Raw genomic sequence first — 19,733 nt, 5'->3', positions numbered from 1 at the left:
CAGGCAACAGGCAATAGGAACAGGGAATAGAAATCAGAAATCATGTATAAATGCAGAATAAACAGTGACACAGGCAATAGACACAGAGTTTCCGTCACGTTGGAAATTCTGTGCCTATTGCCTATTGCCAACCAATCATAGCATTTGAATTTTTTAGGTTGTAATTAACGATTTTTTGGTTATTTCCTGTTCCTATTGCCTGTTGCCTGGCATTGTGCAAGGGGCTTTATGCGTTATGCAGAAGTGTGTGCTTCCCGCAGGGCCCGGACACTCACTTCTGCACAACGCATAATGCGTAAGCATAAGAAAATTGATTGGTCCATACACATGTGCATAAGGAAATAGACCAATCAGTTTTCTTATGCTTACGCATTATGCGTTATGCAAAAGTGTGCTCCCCGCTTTTTCAACTAGCAGTTGCCATCGTTTGCGACGTATTGTAGAACCGGGTGAAACTTATGCTAGGTCTACAATGCGAGTCGTAAAGTCGTGAGTCGTAAGAATTGTCCAATCACAATTGAATTTGAGGAGAATAATCGACTGTGATTGGTCAATTCTTACGACTCAAGACTTTACGACTCGCATTGTAGACCTAGCATTATATGGCGTTTTCGATTTACTACTCGACCCGACTCGGGTCGCATCAATGGACGTGGAATACATACATAGATATGTATGTATTCCACGTCAATGATGCTAGAGTCCTGTATACATGATGCGACCCGAGTCGGTTTGAGTCGCAAATCGAAAACGCTATTAAATAGAAAACGAATGCACCTCGTTTCTCTCGGAAGGACTAGTGGACTAGAGTCGAAGGACAGATTTGAGCACCACTGAAGTGACTGAAGGCACTGAAGTCGAAGTCGCGTGGGTCGCGTGCGCGACCCAATAGCGAACGAACAGACCAAAAGCAACTGAAAGCAACAAATTGCTGCTTGTTGCGCATCGTCAGTTCTTTGCTTCAACCGCGATTGAGCTTTATTAACGTTTGATTTTCATCAATAAAGATTGTTCCGCGTCATCTTTAGCAGTGGTGTAATAACGCGGACGAGATCGCTTGAACAAGAACAAAAGGAGAGAGAAAGAGAAAGTACGGAGTATGGCAGACGCGTGAAAGACGATGACGACGCGCCCCTTGACGTAGGCCATTTTGCGTGGCATCGGGACTGATGAAAGGGCTTGTTCCTTCAGGGGCAAACGTACTCTTGCTCACTCACTTTTTCTTTCCCAGGTACATGTCTGCGTGGATCTCTCGCATGAGATTGTCTTTTTTGCACTCTTCTGGTAGGTTTATCGCCTACTAAAGTGCGAGCGACTGAAATTCAGAACGTTGCATATAGTTTGCAGATGTCCATAATGCGGAACGGAAGCAGCAAGTAAGGAAAATCGTGGTCTGTCCAGAGAGAAGACCAACCTCTCTTTTGTATAGATAATTAAGTAAACGACCTGGAAGTAGAAAACAGTACGTGACGCAATGGCAGAGGCGACAGAGAAGATAGGTGAGTAAAGTTGGTTTAGGCTCCTCTTTACAAGTAGGGCAGTTGTGTGTCTGAAATCATACAAGTCAATTTTATTCGATTTAATACATGTCAGTAGAGATAATTTATTAATACAGTAATAGTTTTATATGTATAATTTATATTTAGAAATATTAATTCTTCTCTTATAAGTGATTTGATATTTTTTTTTCTACAACTGTAACACCCTGTATTTGAAAACGAATCTTGCAGAAATCCTAAAAATTGAGGAGTATACTGACAATGTGCTAATTGAGGATGGAACCACAGAGATCTTATTTGGTAATTTGATCATTCAGGAGTAAAATATTTAATACTATGATGATTCTAATTTAAAACAATATGAATGTCCTATTTTTTTGCAGATGGGGACGTCTCACAACCTATAGTAGTGGCCAGTAGAACATCTACTGATAATGAGAAAGGTAATTTATATTTTGTACGTATGTATATTAAAGATTTCTCAAAACTTATATACCATTGTATGATATACAGGGTGTTTCCTAAATAAGTAAAAAAAATTGAAGGGGATATTCCATGACTTATTTTAGGAAGAAAAGGTCCTATAAACATTTGTCCTAAATTGCTTTGTTTTCAAAGTGTTAAAATTGTGAAAAATATGTGAAAATTTTGAAAATCTGGGAAACGTTTAAAGATATTATTCAAAGAACCTCGCCCAAAATGAGCTATTGGCGCACAACATTAAATCATATGCCATTTTGTAGGTATTATTGTGTACATTATTAGAAAAATAAGTTTTAAGTTCTGGGACGGTGGGTGGAAAAAATTATGGCAGAAAATGATATAAAAATATCTTCAATATGCTTCGATGGTAGTTTGATTCTTACGTTTAAGTAAATGTTTTTTTTCTTTCTGCCAAAAAGTGCAATCCAGCCGCAGGCCTGAGTCTGAGCTGAACAAATCAATAGTTTGTTCGTCGCCATTTATCAACGTCAAAGTGTCCTGGGCGCAAAGAAGTCTGGACGATATTATAAAATATATATTATTTGATATAAAATTAGTGATATAATATTTAAGTTAAATAATGTAAAGTTTTTAGTGCCAATTAGCTAATATTACATATAGTAATATGCTAAATTCACATCCTAGAAAGTATTTCCCTATGAGACTTGAGACTGTTATTATTTCTGTCAACCTCCTTTACAAATGCATATAGAAGTCAAGTATGTGCGTTCATGACCCAAAACACCTTAATAAAATGACCGAGGTTCTTTGGTATGCGCACATGTGTTAAAAACCATTTTCCAGCATCAATATTGACCAGTATTGATACACATGATTGTATTTACAGCTTTTAATTTCAATTTTTTACCTTATCTCGAAAGCGGTGCATTATTAAAAAAAAAAAAAATAGAGGCAATTTTTGTAGTCTCGGTTCGGGAACTTCAAAAAATTGTTAAACTTAGAAAAAAAACATTGACGTACCATTTTCTCATTAAAAAGACTTAATATGATTACCCATACGTATGCTCCTGGTGGATTTGAAAATGTTTTATCGGTACTGAAAAATGGTTCTTAATACCACATGTAAGTATACTAATTTTGAATAAAATATCTTTAAAGGTTTTCCAGATTTTCGAAATTTTCATTTTCTTTTTCACAACCTTTGACACCCTGTATTTTGAAAACGAAGTAGTTTAGGGCATATATTTATGGGACCTCTTCTTTTCAAAATAAACTGTAAAATATCCTCTTCAATTTTTGTACTTACTTAGGAAATACCTTGTATATCTTAATAAGATATCTTTGTTATTAAATTTTTACAATTGCGTAATTTTTAAAACTAGATTTTAACATCTTAGCTGCGTTTGCTTTGGACGCTTACGTGATGTATCTTTATTGCTTATTATATGTTGAAGAAAGATAGAATAATACTTTCAGTACAAAAGCATCCAAAGCGAACACAGCCCTTGTGTGTATGTTTTTAAATATATTCGCGTAACGTTTGCAAGTTTATATATAATAGTATAATTTTGATGCTTTACTTTATCATTTTGTTTTGTTCGTCACATAGATATGTATAGATAAAGCATTGTCCCAGCTTGTAGAGGTCCTCCGCTTGCTAAGATAACAATAACTCAAGATAATTTTGATAGAGGAGATATACATTTTTATCTCTCGTACATTCTCCTGGCGACCATAACAAGGACTGCGCAGAACGAACGGCCGCCAGGACAAATATACAACTGTGCATCCGCGAGGAATGAAAATATACTCCCTTGTCCTACTTATTTTACAATTAGCATAGGCAAAAGCAAGATAGTGCTTTATCTATATATAATATATCTATGGTTTGCTGTGTTATCGTTTATTTTATTTTGTTAACAGATGATTTGGTTATTTCAATTATAACTGATTATCAATGTGTGACATGTCACCGTGTTTTCCAGTCAAAGGATGTAAGTTGTAATTTTATTTTTCTTGTTTTTTTTTTAGTTTAAGTTTTATACATATCCATCCCGCTCTCATGGTTTTCGTTTCTATTAATGATTTCTGTTTCTTATAATTCTGAGATAGATGTTGCAGAAACATGTAGACATGTGCAGAGAGGAAGATGACTCGACTAATATCATGGGACTTGATAATATAACCAGTTATGATTCAGAAGAAGAGGATGAGGATGAGGATGATCCTCTAGTAAATTTAAGTGCTGAAGGTATGTGGCTATGTATTGAACAAGAGTGTCTGTTCGTGCTCACGTCACAGAGAATTTCACAGTCTTGACTGTATTCCTAGATTCGGATTCTAAGGGTCAAAAAAACAATAATGAAAAACCTGTCATCAAGCCCGTGCCCGAAACGCAGTGTCATTGCTGCGCGGAAGACTTAAAGACGGCACATAGCGGCGGAGAGTATAAGTGTTTAAATTGCGATCTCAGTTTCAAGAAAAGGGCGTCTCTGGAAAGACATGTTATAGTCATACATTGGAAGTGCGATTCATGCACATGTAACGAATGCGGTTCTTCCTTTCGTGACAAGAAAGCTTTGAATAAGCATCGCTATACGACACATGGAGATCGCAAAATTTTTAAGTATGTTTATATGCACACATGCAATACTTATAAAATAGTTTCCCCAATTATTGCCGTAATTAATTACACTGATGGTCTACAACAAAAATGCTTCGGAAACGAAATCAGCTATCTTTACTAATTTGGGGTCACTTAATCCGAATATATTAGTGAAAATTTTTAATTAGCTCTAGTTTCGATGATAGAGGGTTAAAATTCCAAAAACCGCTTTTTTGACAATTTTTTGATCGACTGTACTTTTTCAACAAAACATGATAAACCATTCAGAACGTTTGAAAAGAAAGCTCATTATCTTCTAGTTTATCATGAAAAAATTGAAATTTTTGCAAATATAATATTTGCATTCCTGGGGTAATTTTTAATTGTATTTAGGTGTTTGTGTATACGTGTCTGCCTGTCTATATCCATTGCAATTTCCTAATGGACATTGCAATTTTAGTATCAGATTCGTATTTGGAGACCTCAAAAATCGCTTATTTTACATGTATAAATCTCATTTAGACACTTGATAGGTTACTACTTCTGACCATAACGGGGTTCATTTTTAGGGGTAGTTTGAAAAAGTTTTAAGTTGTAGCATGGGCAAAAAATTTTTTTTTTAATATTGTCAAAATGCCTTGTGAACGACATGAATGGCTAACACTATCCGTTAAGGTTAGGAAATTGCAGTTGATATAGACAGGTACACAAGTGTACATACATAAACCTGCAAATAAAATTAATCCTTTCGCGACGGTGGAGCTGGCCGCCACTACATTACCGCTATATGGAAAAACGGGCCGCAAGTGTCCATTATACGGACGGATAGAGTCCGCGATGAGTTGGCGCAGAATTTGCTTTTATTTATCAAACAATATTATCTTTGTAAAATTTACTTAATAAGAGATAAATAATTGTTGTTACACACACAATGAGTCGGGCACTTATTTGTGGCAAGCAGAGATTACTACACAGAATCAGTCTCGCGGGCGGTCACTATAGTGGCCATTCTTCGCGAAAGGGTTAAAAATCACCCCAGGAATGCAAGTTTTACATTTGCAAAAATTTCAATTTTTTCTTGATAAAGTAGAAGATATAAGCTTTCTTTTGAGATAATTCCGAATTATTTATTATATTTCGTTGAAAAGTTACAGTTGATAAAAAATAGCCAAAGAAGGTTTTTGGGGATTTCAACCCCCTATATCATCGAAACTAGAGCTAATTAAAAATTTTTCACTAACATTCGGATTCAGCGCCCTCAAATTAGTAAAGATTAGCTGATTTCATTTCCGAAGCAGAAAATGAGTTCGTAGACCAGTGTATATGATATACAACACTAAATTGACTTAAGTTATTTTTATCTTGATGTAAAAATATCGCTATAAAATTTTGACTTTATAATAGTTTGTCACATTTTCTATTTATTTTGCTTTTTTCATTAATTACTTTGCGATTTTTATTTTTGCATATTTTTACTTTAGATGTGAGCCTTGCGATACTTACTTCTCCCGGAGCTATCACTTAAATCGGCACATAATGCAATCTGGCTGTCACGGTAACATACTTAATACATTCAGTTGTCAAGTAAGTATAATATTTATCCATTCATTCTTTAAAATATTAAGGATTCTGGAATTATAATGATCGAATGAATAATGTTGTAGGTGTGCAAGAAAGATTTTACGCGTAAAGATAACCTACGGGAACACTTGCGTACTCACGCAGGAACGCCTCAGAGACAAAAAAAAAAGTGTAAATATTGCCCGAAGGAATTCTTTACGAACCAACAGTTGTTAGTACATGAACGCATGCACACGGGAGAGCGACCAGTCCAATGCGATTTATGTCCGAAGACATTCCTGTCGCCACTTGCGCTGAAAAAACATCGTCGTGTACATACCGGAGAAAAGCCGTTTGAGTGTAAATACGTAAGTATTTTTTACCGACTCGACACATTTACGTGTATTTATGCAACTCCTTAATATTACGTATTTCTCTCATCAAACGATAATTAAGAAATAATAACACTAATTTTTATCGCGTCGTTTCATATTACAAGCTAGCGTTATGGATGGAAAAAATATTGCCGTAAGTTTTTAATCGTACATAAACTATATTCAATTAAGGTGATGCTGGAGTCGTCTGTATAACCGACAAAATTACCTTCTTCTATGTTATTGACTTATATCTATCCTTGTGTAGACAAGGATATAAACAAGGATAGCACCTATATATTGCACGCCTACACACGCACAAATCGTCATACACACTGTACTTTTATATTAGACTTCTAATTCTCGATTTGGAGGGTTTTAGTGGAGGCAAATTAGGTTTTTATCTCGGAACCGGTTAAAACTACTCGGATTTGAACGTTTTTTTTTTTTAATGTAGGTAATTAAAAACACTACAATGTTTATGGGTTAAAAATTGACGCTAATTGTTTATTTAATAAATTTTTATTTAATAATTATTTAATAAATTAAAGAATTTGTTGCTCGGCTCTTTTTGGTCTAAAAATATTCTATGGACCGTGCCCTATCAGAATATGCAACTTAGGATTTTGTTGTTCGCTCCTAACTGCAAATAAACAAATTAGATATCTCCGCGTCGACCGTCTAATACGACTTCGATGGCTAAAAACTAACTAAAAGAATTTGTTGCTCGGGTCTTTTTGATATTTAAATATTCTATGAACCGTGCCCTACCAGAATATGCAACGTATGATTTTGTTGCTCGCTCCTAACTGCAAATAAACAAATTAGTTATCGCCGCGTCGACCGTTATCTACGACTTCGATGGCTAAAAACTAATTAAAAGAATTTGTTGCGCTCGGGTCTTTTTGTTATTTAAATATTCTATGGACCGTGCCCTATCAGAATATAGAAGTCGTAGGTAACGGTCGACGCGGAGATAAATAATTTGCACGGTCCATAGAATATTTATATAACAAAAAGACCCGAGCAACAAATTCTTTTAGTTAATTTTTAGCCATCGAAGTCATAGGTAACGGTCGACGCGGAGATAAATAATTTGTTTATTTGCAGTTAGGGGCGAGCAACAAAATCGTAAGTTGCATATTTTAAGAAGAATATTTTAAGACCAAAAAGAGCCGAGCAACAAATTATTTAATTTATTAAATAATTATTAAATAAAAATTTATTAAATAAACAATTAGCGTCAATTTTTAACTCATAAACATTGTAGTGTTTTTAATTACCTACATTTAAAAAAAAAACGTTCAAATCCGAGTAGTTTTAACCGGTTCCGAGATAACGCACTTTTTTGGTCTAATTTGCCTCCACTATTTATCGATGTTTTTCTTGTTGTGCAATTCAGGGAAACTCGTTTTCACGTTCGTATCAATGGTATATCTTTTATATGAAGCATATCTTGTGATGAGTTGACAGCGATCGCTGTAACTCGAGACGCTATATTAGGATAAAAGTAGGTAAGGAAATCTGTAATTCCGTAATTTTTTCTCATTTTGTAAATAAAATCAGAGTTTCCCTGAATCAATTAATGCATGTACTGCAATTATGTAGAAGCATTTTTAATTCTGTCATTTCTATGTTATCGACCTATATATGTTCTTATATATATAGACAAGGATATATAGCCCAGTCGATAGAGCCCGAAAAAGCCGCTGAAATGGAATTAAGGGGGGAGACTCATGACTTTGACCCTTTTTTTGATAATTTTTTATAAAGAACTGAGAGTATTTATTGAATCCTAATAAAATACATGATAATGTTAACGATCAAATGTACAGAAAAATTTTTTTTATAGTAGAAAAAATAGAAAATGGCGGCGCTGCAGCTGCTCGAAGTTGTCTAGATTTTGCGCGGAAGAATGCCCAGGTCCTTGTAATGAACTGAAATCAACGAACCAAAATTTTTTCGTTAAATTATGATCCTCCGATGCGCATAAACCTAAATTTAGCAAAAAAATTTTTGAAAAATGGAGGACGTTTTAAAAAAATTTTACGATTTTTTTTTACAAACAAATGGCCAAAAATAATATTTATTATACAAATTTTAATGTATATTTAGGTTCATGCTCATGCCAATAAGTTGACAGATGTCAGTGCAAAATTCGAAGTCAATCGGTTGATTAGATTTTGAGTGACATTCTCCGGCGCGCGAAAAAATACGTTTTGAGAAAAACGCGTTTAAAGTTTTTGGTCTACAAAAGTTGTGTTCCGAGTTACTTACAGCTTTCAAAGCTCAGTTTACGATGCCAGGGCCGTACATCAAGTCTTCCTCTTCCATAAAAGCACTCAATTGTGCTGCACTTTTCTTTTTTGCAGCAGTCCTGGCCTCTTTTGAACTGCTTTTGCTTCGTCGATTTTGTCTGTGTACTCGCGCGTCATCGTACATGTCAGCGAATTTTTTGCACTCGGGACCAATTTGAAGTTCCAGGTCGTTCATAGCTCGAAGTACAATCTTATATCCGTCGTTAAATATACCTCCGGCCAAGTATGCAGCAATTTCAACGATTTTCCAACAGTTTAAATGCTTTGGAGCCAAACGCCACACAGTTGCGTTCAAAGATTCGTTTGCGTTTTGAGTAAAGGCGCATCGCTCCAATAAATCATCCCGAGATAAGTCTTGATAAATCGGTAAAATGTGCTTCTGTACATTTTCGTGGAGTGGTACTGGATGAGTGAAAGTTGAATTATTGGCTTGTGCAGCGTTATATGCACACCACGAGTCGACGCCGGTAGGACAGAAGTGATGCTGTGGCTGTCTATCCGTTGAAATCAAATGGTAGTACGTGGCCATTATTGCTTTCTTCATGTCTTCTTTCGAGTGTGAATTTCTGCAAATCGCCAAACCGTAATATTTAGTCAATTTTTTAATTAAAGCATCCGTAAGCTTTCCTTTACCACCAAGTTTAGCGGTTTTTTTTAACATTTCTTAGACGTGTTCCCATTCGTTTTTCGATGTGACCTACGCACTCACTTTTGATCACTGTTTCGTCTTCATAAGGTTGAGCATCCAAAATATATTTAAATGTTTTACTGTCGTCGTCTCCGGTAATATAATTGGTGTAACGTATTCCGTAACGTTCCTCAGAACGGTTAAACATTTCAAGCACAGCGTCAACTTCCATTTTACCGGGAGATCCTGTATGATTTATTGGGCAAGTTTCTTGATGTTCTTTATATTCCGGATCGTCAGTGTGGTGCCGAAAGTAAGTATGTATATATGCTTGACAATAGCTACTTTTCACTACTAAATCAATCACTTTTCCTGAGTAATAAGCTATAAGAGTCGTCACTCCGTACAAAGACGAAAATCCACGTTTCTTCCATGATCCGTCGCCACTAACCGTGAATTTTAATAATGGTTTTTTATTTTTTTTTTCATTTTTTTTTCTCAGCCTCCACTGCATGTGCGCAACTCAAATCAAAATGTTTTTTGATAGACGTATACATGTGTTCTATTATAAAGGCATACGCTTGTCTGCTAATTCCACTGCCTAAATCCATCACACCGCAAAAAATGTTTATACCTTCTCGAGCAACGCCAAGTAAGCGCATTGCAAAGACTATACGTCTATTTATTTCAAATCCACTGAATATCTTCGGTCCAGAATCAATCAATGTGGTTCCACATCTACACTTCACTGAAATTTTGAAACCAAGTCCTTTGTCTCCTGATTGTCCAAATGTAATTTTTTGTCTGCACACCTTACATACAAGCAAATCAGCGAGAGCAGAAAAAACACTTATGAATTCAATTATTCGATAGCATATAGTTGGATTTATAATAATATCGTCTGCCGACGCCTTCAATTTCTTAGCAGATCTGCTAACTTCCTCGTTTGATTCCTCCTCGACTTCCGCGTTCGAATCACTCGTAAACTGGTTGCCCATAAATCGCCGAAAACGAGGCTGGTTAGGACGAAAGTTTGGTGTTTCCATTCTACACTTGCGATTATTCATTTTTACAAATAATTCGACACAGAAACGATTATGAACGTTACGAACGACCACGTGGAAACAAACGATATACCAGTGTCGCCGAGTTTCTGCTAAAGGTCCTTGAGAAGTCATCACTTTGATGATTTCTCAAGGACCTTTAGTGTTGTGTTTTGGCTTTAATACTTCGGGAATATGTTCTTCAAATAGTAAATAAATTTTTTAAGCAAAAAAAAAATGCAAAAAAATTTCATAATTCATGAGTCTCCTCCCTTAATTCCGGGAAGCATTTTTTTTACTGGTTCGGAGGGTCATGGGTAGTCTAAAACCGGATTTTCGGGATTCTAACTCTGGAGCGTTAGCCGCCATTTTGATTAGAAGGGTGATTTTGTAAATATCTCGCTTATTTTCAACTTTAGAATGAAAGTGGTAATAATCAAACTTGTAGAAAATTTAATACTCTACAATTTTGGTTCTTGTCATTTTTCACCTAGGATCGATATTTTGGGTCTTAGACTCGAAAGTGGGGGGTGAAATTCTTTATTTTTGAATAAACGCGCCATAAACTCTACCCCTGTGGTGGTGCGGAAAAGATGTTTTTCATTATACCAAGTAAATTCCAAAAAATAAAAAAAAATTCACCCTACTTTCGAGTCTAAGACCCAAAATATCGATCCTAGGTGAAAAATGATAAGGACCAAAATTGTAGAGTATTAAATTTTCTACAAGTTTGTGATTACCACTTTTACTCTAAAGTTGAAAATAAGCGAGATATTTACAAAATCACCCTTCTAATCAAAATGGCGGCTAACGCTCCAGGGTTAGAATCCCGAAAATCCGGTTTTAGACTACCCATGACCCTCCGAAACAGTTAAAAAAAAATCGCTTCCCGGAATTAATTCCATTTAAATGTCTCTATCGACTGGGCTAATAGACAAGGATAGCACCCAACATTGCACGCATACATACGCACGATACACACCGACATCATACTTTTATATTACGCTTCCAAATCTTGATTTTGGGGGTTTATCGATGTTTTTATTGTTGTCCAATTCAGGGGAACTTCACCCAAAAAAAAATATTCTGTCGTTTAGTGGCTCCCGCTTAATGTTAGAGGATTTTCCTCTGAAATATGGTCTCAAGAAGATATTTTAAAAGGTAGAGGAATATCCTCTTACCATGAGACACTAGACTTAAGATTGTGTCCTCTTAATACTAGAGGACACTGATTTCCGATATTTACCCGAAATAAATAAAAAAAAATTATTTATTTCAAAATGAAAAACACACTTACCTTGGTGGGATTCGAACTCGGGACCTCTGCATCGTGAGCCAACTGCCTTACATAGTAGACTACTTCTTAATTTGATGTAAGTGTTATATATAGTCTACATATGTCATAATCAGCGCAAATATATAATTTTCCAAAAATCATTTTAAGAAACAAATTCAGTTTAAAAAGAGTAATAAAATTTAGAATTGGATATATGATATAATATTTCTTAATGTCGGGTGAATGTCAGAAACCAGTGCCGGCTCATTATGAAATTTTGTGTTCGTAAATGTATTTATGAAAAAAGTATATTTATAAAGTTAAAACATTCTTATCAAATTCTTACAAGGGCCTCAATAGACAAAAATAAGAAAACCTTTCTTATGGCATCCCTAATAAATAATGATCGGGACCTTATCCGGTTAGCCCTAATAAATAAGTATTTATGAAGTTAAAACATCCTTATCAAATCCTTACAAGGGCCTTATTAGATAAAAATAAGGAAATCTTTCTTATGGAATCCCTAATAAATAATGATCGAGACCTCATCAGGTTAAAATAAGGAAATCTTTCTTATGGCATCCCTAATAACTAATGATCGGGGCCTTATGTTATAAGTTGTAAAGCCATCCCATACAAATTTCTATATGGACGTCTCGTATGGTGGCGTACGCATCGCGTAGCTAATAAGACGATCGTCTTTTAACTTTAACGCGCGCGCCGCAAATATCTAGCATATTCTCTTATTTTAAGAGGCTATTCGGATTACTATAGTAGAATTTGCTGTAGAGGAATTTACTCTTGATTATAGCTTACGCATCCACTCTTTTATAAAGTAATACGTATTACTTAAAGAGGGATATTCTTCATGTAAGATTTTTTGCTTAGAGGAACTGCTAAGAGGAATTTCCCACTTATCAGTAGAATATTTTTTTTGGGTGTTGTTTTCGCGTTCGTACCAATGGTATATCTCTTATATGAAATACATCTTGTGACAAGCTGACAGCTCGCCGCAACTCGAGACGCCATATTGGGATAAAAGTAGATAAGGAAATCTGTATTTCCGTAATGTTTTCTCGTTTTTTATATAAAATTGGAGTTTCCCTGAATCATTAATGTATGTACTGCAATTCTGGAAAAGGATTTTTAATTCTGTCAAATTAATACGACGCTACGTGACGGCAAAAAAATACGACTCCAGCATCATCTTAAAGATATTTTTAAATGCACAAATTACATTACATTTTTGCTTTACAAAAGCTATTTATTAAATACACTTCTTATGCGAGTACTAGTACTAAGAATTGTTTTCAGTGTCAAAGGAAATTTGCCGCTCGCGAAACGCTAAATCGTCATCAACGGACGCACACGGGCGAGAAACCACACGTGTGTCAGTATTGTGGCAAATCGTTTATACAGGCAGCGCAATTAAGGGCACATGTGTTCCATCACACCGGAGAGAATGGTTTCTATTGCGATGTATGTGGCAAGGCGTTTAATCGGAAGGCGCGTTTGAATATTCACAAGAAATTTGTACACGAGGGAGCGATTCCATTCACATGTGAAGCCTGCGATAAGGGTTTTACACGAAGGGAGGACTTGGTGAAACACAGGCTGTTACACACTGGCATCAAACGTATGCGCATTTATGTTAAAGAAAATTATTGCAATGAATATAATATTTTTAAAATAAATTACATCATTTTATTTGTTACATGTGTTATGTATGGATCCCTTTTTGCGTTGTGTTTCAGCGTTCAAATGCGATAAGTGTCCAAAAGCTTTTTCGGCGAAGTCATCGTTGCAGGCTCATCTCAACACTCACAGACGCGAACCTCCTCAGTCGTGCGTTGAATGCAATCGAGTGTTCATCCGGCAAGATTGTCTGATGCGGCACATTCGCGCGAAGCATCGAGAATTGTTGGAGGATGTAATGAATGAGGTCGAGAAGAAGCATTTGCAAACGCAGTTATACAACATTGCGTCGGCCGCTGCTGCCAAAACAAAAACTGGCGAATCTAGAAGACTCTCCACCGATGAGTTGTTGAAGGCCATTATAGATCTTTTGAGGATACTTATTGACGAGGAAACATTACAGGTATTTAATTTAATTTAACTATATTTTATATCGCCTTTTACATTAGTTACTGATTTAATTTTAATATTGACAGTTGTTTGGTTGGCCGGAAGCTCCGATACAAGACATCCTTGAAGCCGTGATCAGAAGATGCGGACACGAGCCGATAACATCGGAGGCCAATGTAATGTTCACCGAGAGGCTACGACAAAACGTCAAGCTTCTGTTCACTGTTGTCATCGACACAGTGAACGATGAAACAGTGAAATCTCTCTTGACGACGAAAACCGTGGACGATGTCATTCTCCATGTTTTGGAAATATCTAACCGAGATTAGGAACGAAAAGATATTATATAAAAGACGACCATACTTTTTCTTTTAGCTTTGTGTTCACGATGCTAGAAATCGGTCCAAATCCTCGATCCGAGAAAAAGTTGCTAAAATTCGAATCGTGGACACAAGCAACACGGATGAATATCTCGAATAGAAATCTTATACAGAAAAAATGCATCTTGTTTCATTTTTCTGTACTAGTTACTAGGTTCATATCGATTCAATTCCTTTTTTCTTTCTCATAGAGGAAGCTTTGTTTTTGTAAAATTCGTATATGAACCTTTGATTGCGTATAAAGAAGGATCTAATCAATCAAATTTAAAATGATTATACATGAAATAGGGGTAGAAAAAACCAAAGAAAAGATTGTTTTTTGAGTTTTTGATGCCACTATGTTCAGTGTTCTAAAACGTCGAAAAATTGCGTTAAAAAAAATGCCCGTGTGCGTGTGTGCGGGTGCGTGCGCGTGCGTGCGCGCGCGCGCGTGTGTGTGTGTTACGGACACGTGTGTGTGTCTAACTTCCGCAAATTTTGAGATATCGGGCTTAATTTTTTTCTTAAATTTAGAGTATCATTAAAGGAAAGTTGGTATTGAATTTGACGATGATCGGTAAAGGGGTTCATTTTTTATAAAATTTTGAATTTTTTGAAAAATGTGTGACAGCTCTAACTTTCGCAAATTTTGAGATATCAAGTCGTTTCTAATTCTATTATATTTTTCAGTTTTTTCTACCTCTATTTTATATATAATATTTTAAGATTTGATTGATCCATCTTTATACGCGATCAAAGGTCCATATGCGAAGTCCATATATGGACCATGTAGCCTGAACTTCCAAAGTCAACATCGATTTGACATTGCGTCAATTGTAAAACCCCACTTGTGCTACTAAGCTGACCCTTTTTCAATTCATAAAAAGGTTAACTTTAAAATGGAAAAAGTGTGCAAATTAGAAACTTGCACATTGTTTCCTCATCATTACAGATCGCTACCATTGCTCCTATTTTTTTTGCTCATAAAGCTTTCTCTATGAGGAAGCCAAACTAATAAATACTAATAATTATGCATCAAATAAAATACAAGCTTCCTCATAAGAGCAGTTTTGTGAGCAAAATAAAATAGGAGCAATGGTAGCGATCTGTAATGATGAGGAAGCAATGTGCAAGTTTCTAATTTGCCCACTTTTTGGTCAACATTATTACCTTATAAATACCTAGTCAATGATGGTCAATGTGACGTTAGACAACGGAAATGTATTTAAGGCTCCTGGTCCATGAGCCGAGAACTCTGCGTTGACGGTGGCGACGTACCGTCGCGGCAGAAATGAGAACTCTCTCCAATGGAGAATTCTGTCCTTTGTGACATGTTGACAACCTATTTTGTTGTGCATGCTATTTCTTTATTATTCGCTCTGTGCTTGTGCTCTAACGTTTAACGTATTCGTGAGAGTCGTAAAATTGACCGAGAAGTAAGATTTGCATGCGGAAGGAACGTTTTCATCTCCTCCTTTCGATAGTCGTTAAACGGCTGTTTTTCCCGTATGTTGAGATTTCGTTTTATGGCTGTTTGTTTATTGTCGAGGGAAAAGGGTAGTTTTCGGTCAATTTCGGAAGTGGTCTGAAACGATCTATAGTGATGTTTTATTGAAATGTCTTTTTATTTGAAAATGGCATGCACAACAAGATTGGGTGTTTTCCTCGCCTCGATAGTAAGAATCCAATATGGCCGCGGTGACTACCCAGGAGCCTTAATTTTCATAAATCTTTAATAAATAGAGAAAAAAGAGAATTATATATGTATACATAATCCTCTTTTTTCTCTATTATATATATATATATATATATATATATATATATATATATATATATATATATATATATATATATATATATATATATATATATATATATTCCACGGGCCTGGGTTCATACTCAGCTCTCGATCCCATATTTTTCGACTATAACGCTATCTAGAGTAATCGAAGTACAACTACTTCTATTCGAGAACTTGAATTGATTTCGGACTGATTTCTAGCATCGTGGACACAAGGCTTTAATCATGAATATTTCAAGATTTATGCGAATTGTATACCAAACAAAAAAGAGATATAGTTGTAGTTAACAAAGTTGTATAAGTTATAATCGAAAGATATAATCGGGATATAGGTTTTGAAATTTTAATGTTTAACGTTTAGATGAAATGCAGGTTATCGTCAAATCCTACAATTTAACGCGTATCATTTTGCGTAGTTTAAGATTTCTTCGCAGATTATCAGATCAGAGATTTATCTATTAGTTTACATTAATTAATACATTTATTATGTATCAGCATATTGCCCCAGGTAGCAATGTTACATGATTTTCACTTTGATAAGTGATGATTACTGGTCCTAGATGTTATGTACCCAATAACTGACATTTAAGATACGTGAATATTCTAATGTAAAAACATCGTCAATTTAAAAGCGTTTATAATATGTTTCAAATAGGTCATTTTTAAATTAAAAGAATATGCGGTAATTATGCAGTATAGGGGCCACCCTCCGATGACCTTGACCTTGACATATGTTGTCAAGGTCACCCTCCTGAGTGATCTTCGGAAGGTTTTAGCCGTCGCTCGTTATTCGTTAAAAAGTTTGGAAAAATATAGCAGTTATTTTGAGTATTGAGAGGCATAAACGACCAATAGGTTTTTTTTTTTTTTTTAGAGAATATCTCGTTTCGCTCTGGGGTTGGGTTGATGGGTGGGCAAGGGGAATTTTGTGTGCGACGGCCTTAAAGCCTGATCTACAATGTGCTCTTTGCTTCCTGTTTTTTGCTCTTAACCTGTTTGCGACTATCCCGTATTTCGCAATTGCGTCGCGTAACGCGATGTTTTTTGTTCTCTGTCGCCTAAGATAAAAATTGACGAACTTCAGAAGAGACAAGAAACATCACGTTACGCGACGGAATTGCGAAATACAAGATAGTCGCAAAGAGGTTAAGAGCAAAAAACAGAAAGCAAAGAGCACATTGTAGATCAGCCTTAAAGCTGGATGCACGATGAAAAACACAAACAACAGAAACGGAATAAGACGCAATAGATTTTTAACCTATCGGAAGTCTTATATTAATGTAAAGCTGCACTAGGGCCGATATTCATAATTGGTTCTTATTTCAAGACCGTCTTAAGTAATGTCTTAAGATGCTAATACGGCTCTGTGATTGGTTTATAACACCTTAAGATTGTACTTAAGACGGTCTTAAATATAAGATCCGACTATGAATATCGGCCTAGCTTTATTCCTGATTTCTTATTCCTAATATCTGTTCCTTGTTCCTTATTATATTTTTGATAGTGCGGGGGCCTTAATAAGGGTCATGAGTTCGATCCCGATTATCCCATATATTTCTCTTTAGAGGAGGTATCCTTGGGTGCTTTTCATTTATTGACAGAAGTCGACAAACGTTCTAGCCCTTTTTGCGTTCAATGAGTAAAAAAGACAGAACAACACTTGTGTCGACTCGTATCAGTAAATGGAAAGCACCCTGAGGGAATTTAAGGAAAAAAATTTTTTTTTAAGAATTGAACTTGAGATTACAAAAAGGATCCCCCGATTAAGAGGTGGATATTGATTAAAATAGAGTGCATATTTGCATCTTCTTTCAATGATTCTGCATTGTCATGTAAAAATGAGTTTTTGCAGGTTTTTCTCATACTTCTCATTCTGGAGTTAACTGTTCTTCCAAATGTGGCATTATAGGCTGAGTCCTTGGGTACTGCAGTTCACTAGTTGATAGAATCTTTTTAAAAAAAAGGGAACTGCACAACATGCTTTATTAGGATTTTTGCAAATTTTTCTCTATAACTTATTATTCCGAAATGAAAGTTCATCCAAAATTTAATCTGTATGCAACAAGATTATTTTATTTCTAAATGTTTTATGCAAGTTATGGTCTTAGTTTCTGGGGTCTTTTGAGTATGTACACTGAATCCTAATTTAAAAAAAAGAGAAACTGCACAACTTGTATCAGTTAGATCACGGAGTCCACTTTTATAATGATATGTAGCACACTTTTGGAGATGTAACGTTAATATAATCTTATTTTAGTTAATATACCTTTATTTTTAAAGACTGATAATAATTAAATAAACACAACAAAATGTATGTATTTTATAACAAAAATTTGGTTCTTTAATTATATATTATATATATTATACAATTATATATAAATCTTAATTATATATTTTTAATTATATAATTATAATTTTGATTTTCAAAATACTCTGCGTTATTGAAACGTCATTAAAACGTCACTAAAAGACCAAAAAGGTCATAAAGTCACGTCTTTTTACCGTTTGAAATATCGTCATCGGTCTGTGACTTATTAATTCCTGTCATTTTTGCGTCATCATTATTACATGATATAAAAAGATGATTGACGTAACGACTGACCAAAAACTGACGTGAAAATCACATGACGCTGCTACCTGAGGCGTGACCTTATATTTATATAAGTAGATCTACGATCATTTATTATATGCGAAAAATTGCGATTATAATAAAGTTTTACTGTATAAACAACGTTGCGCACGCGGGAGGAGAGAGAAGGATAGTGAGTGGATGAGAGCGGGAGGAAGAGGTGGGGGGAGAGAGAGAGAGAGAGAGAGAGAGAGAGAGAGAGAGAGAGAGAAAGAGAAAGACAGACAGACATGTATCAAGAGACACACGCCAGCGGCCAGTGTCTCATGCCAAATATGGCTAAATATACATGCCCGCGACATCAGTAAGAAGACAGAAAGTATATTTATACCTGAACCATCAAGCTGAGTGGAAACACAATTGTCATATCTAAAAAACAGCTAAGCGGATGAAATTTTTAATAGGCTCAATTGATTGCTTGTAGGGTCATATCATATAATAAAAGTCTCTATTTTTTTCTACATTGAATATTAAGAGATATTTTAATATGAATGTTAAATTCGAGTAATTTGGATTTTAGAAACCAAATTTGTTCTGGTGTCCCCTTATAATTCGACATTTCAATCGCGTACACAGACACACCTCCAAGCACTCTTCACACCCTTACTCATCACCCACGTAATTCACTTGATTATTCCCATCTATTCCAAAGATCTCAGTACATTTCAACACGTCTCAACCCATATACCCTTATTCACCTTCATTTTCCCCATCCATATTTTCCATCCCAAAACCTCAATACACCCCGATACATATCAAGATAGCTTAAAACACATTACCCACGCAAATACACCTCCCACTCACACTCCTCGCTCCAAACACTTTATTATACTCTTCGACACATTACTAACGTCGCTTATAACACCCTTACCTATCCAAAACATTATTACCCAACTCCACTCCCCTCTCTACTATAAGAGAGACCGGGGCGAAGTCGTCACTATTTTTTTGGTGCCAATTTTTAACAACAAAAATAATTTTAGTAAAATGTGGTGTACCCCGTTGTAAAAAGTGAACCCTTGGCTACAAAATTTATAAGGGCGTTTTTGTCTATGTCGCTTTGTTCGATCGGTATAGAGTAAAAATGACAAAGGTGCAAAAATTGAAATGTC

General features: G+C 35.5%; 1 protein-coding gene and 1 pseudogene across 4 annotated transcripts; one reads left to right on the top strand and one right to left on the bottom strand.

Annotated features, from left to right (window-relative positions):
• The first annotated feature begins 599 nt into the window (after positions 1–599).
• LOC139821268 (uncharacterized) lies at positions 600–19,089 on the top strand. 4 transcript variants are annotated; one of them, XM_071792173.1, is made up of 12 exons: positions 600–1,231; positions 1,341–1,499; positions 1,731–1,799; positions 1,883–1,942; positions 3,867–3,937; positions 4,056–4,194; positions 4,275–4,569; positions 6,030–6,132; positions 6,213–6,476; positions 13,062–13,383; positions 13,502–13,845; positions 13,919–19,089. In XM_071792173.1, exons 2-12 carry the CDS (start codon positions 1,475–1,477, stop codon positions 14,159–14,161), a joined length of 1,935 nt encoding a protein of 644 aa, XP_071648274.1. In that variant the 5' UTR covers positions 600–1,231; positions 1,341–1,474; the 3' UTR covers positions 14,162–19,089. The 4 variants fall into 4 exon arrangements, with proteins under 4 accessions (XP_071648274.1, XP_071648276.1, XP_071648277.1 ...); XM_071792175.1 differs by having other exon boundaries at positions 600–1,284; XM_071792176.1 differs by lacking the exons at positions 600–1,231; positions 3,867–3,937 and having other exon boundaries at positions 1,480–1,499.
• LOC139822210 (uncharacterized) lies at positions 8,772–10,606 on the bottom strand (annotated as a pseudogene).
• Positions 19,090–19,733: the final 644 nt, after the last annotated feature.

Source organism: Temnothorax longispinosus, chromosome 11, assembly GCF_030848805.1.
Source record: "Temnothorax longispinosus isolate EJ_2023e chromosome 11, Tlon_JGU_v1, whole genome shotgun sequence".
Classification (NCBI taxonomy): domain Eukaryota; kingdom Metazoa; phylum Arthropoda; class Insecta; order Hymenoptera; family Formicidae; genus Temnothorax; species Temnothorax longispinosus.
The sequence above is the reverse complement of the archived record's forward strand: the minus strand, read 5'-3'. Positions and strand labels throughout refer to the sequence as shown.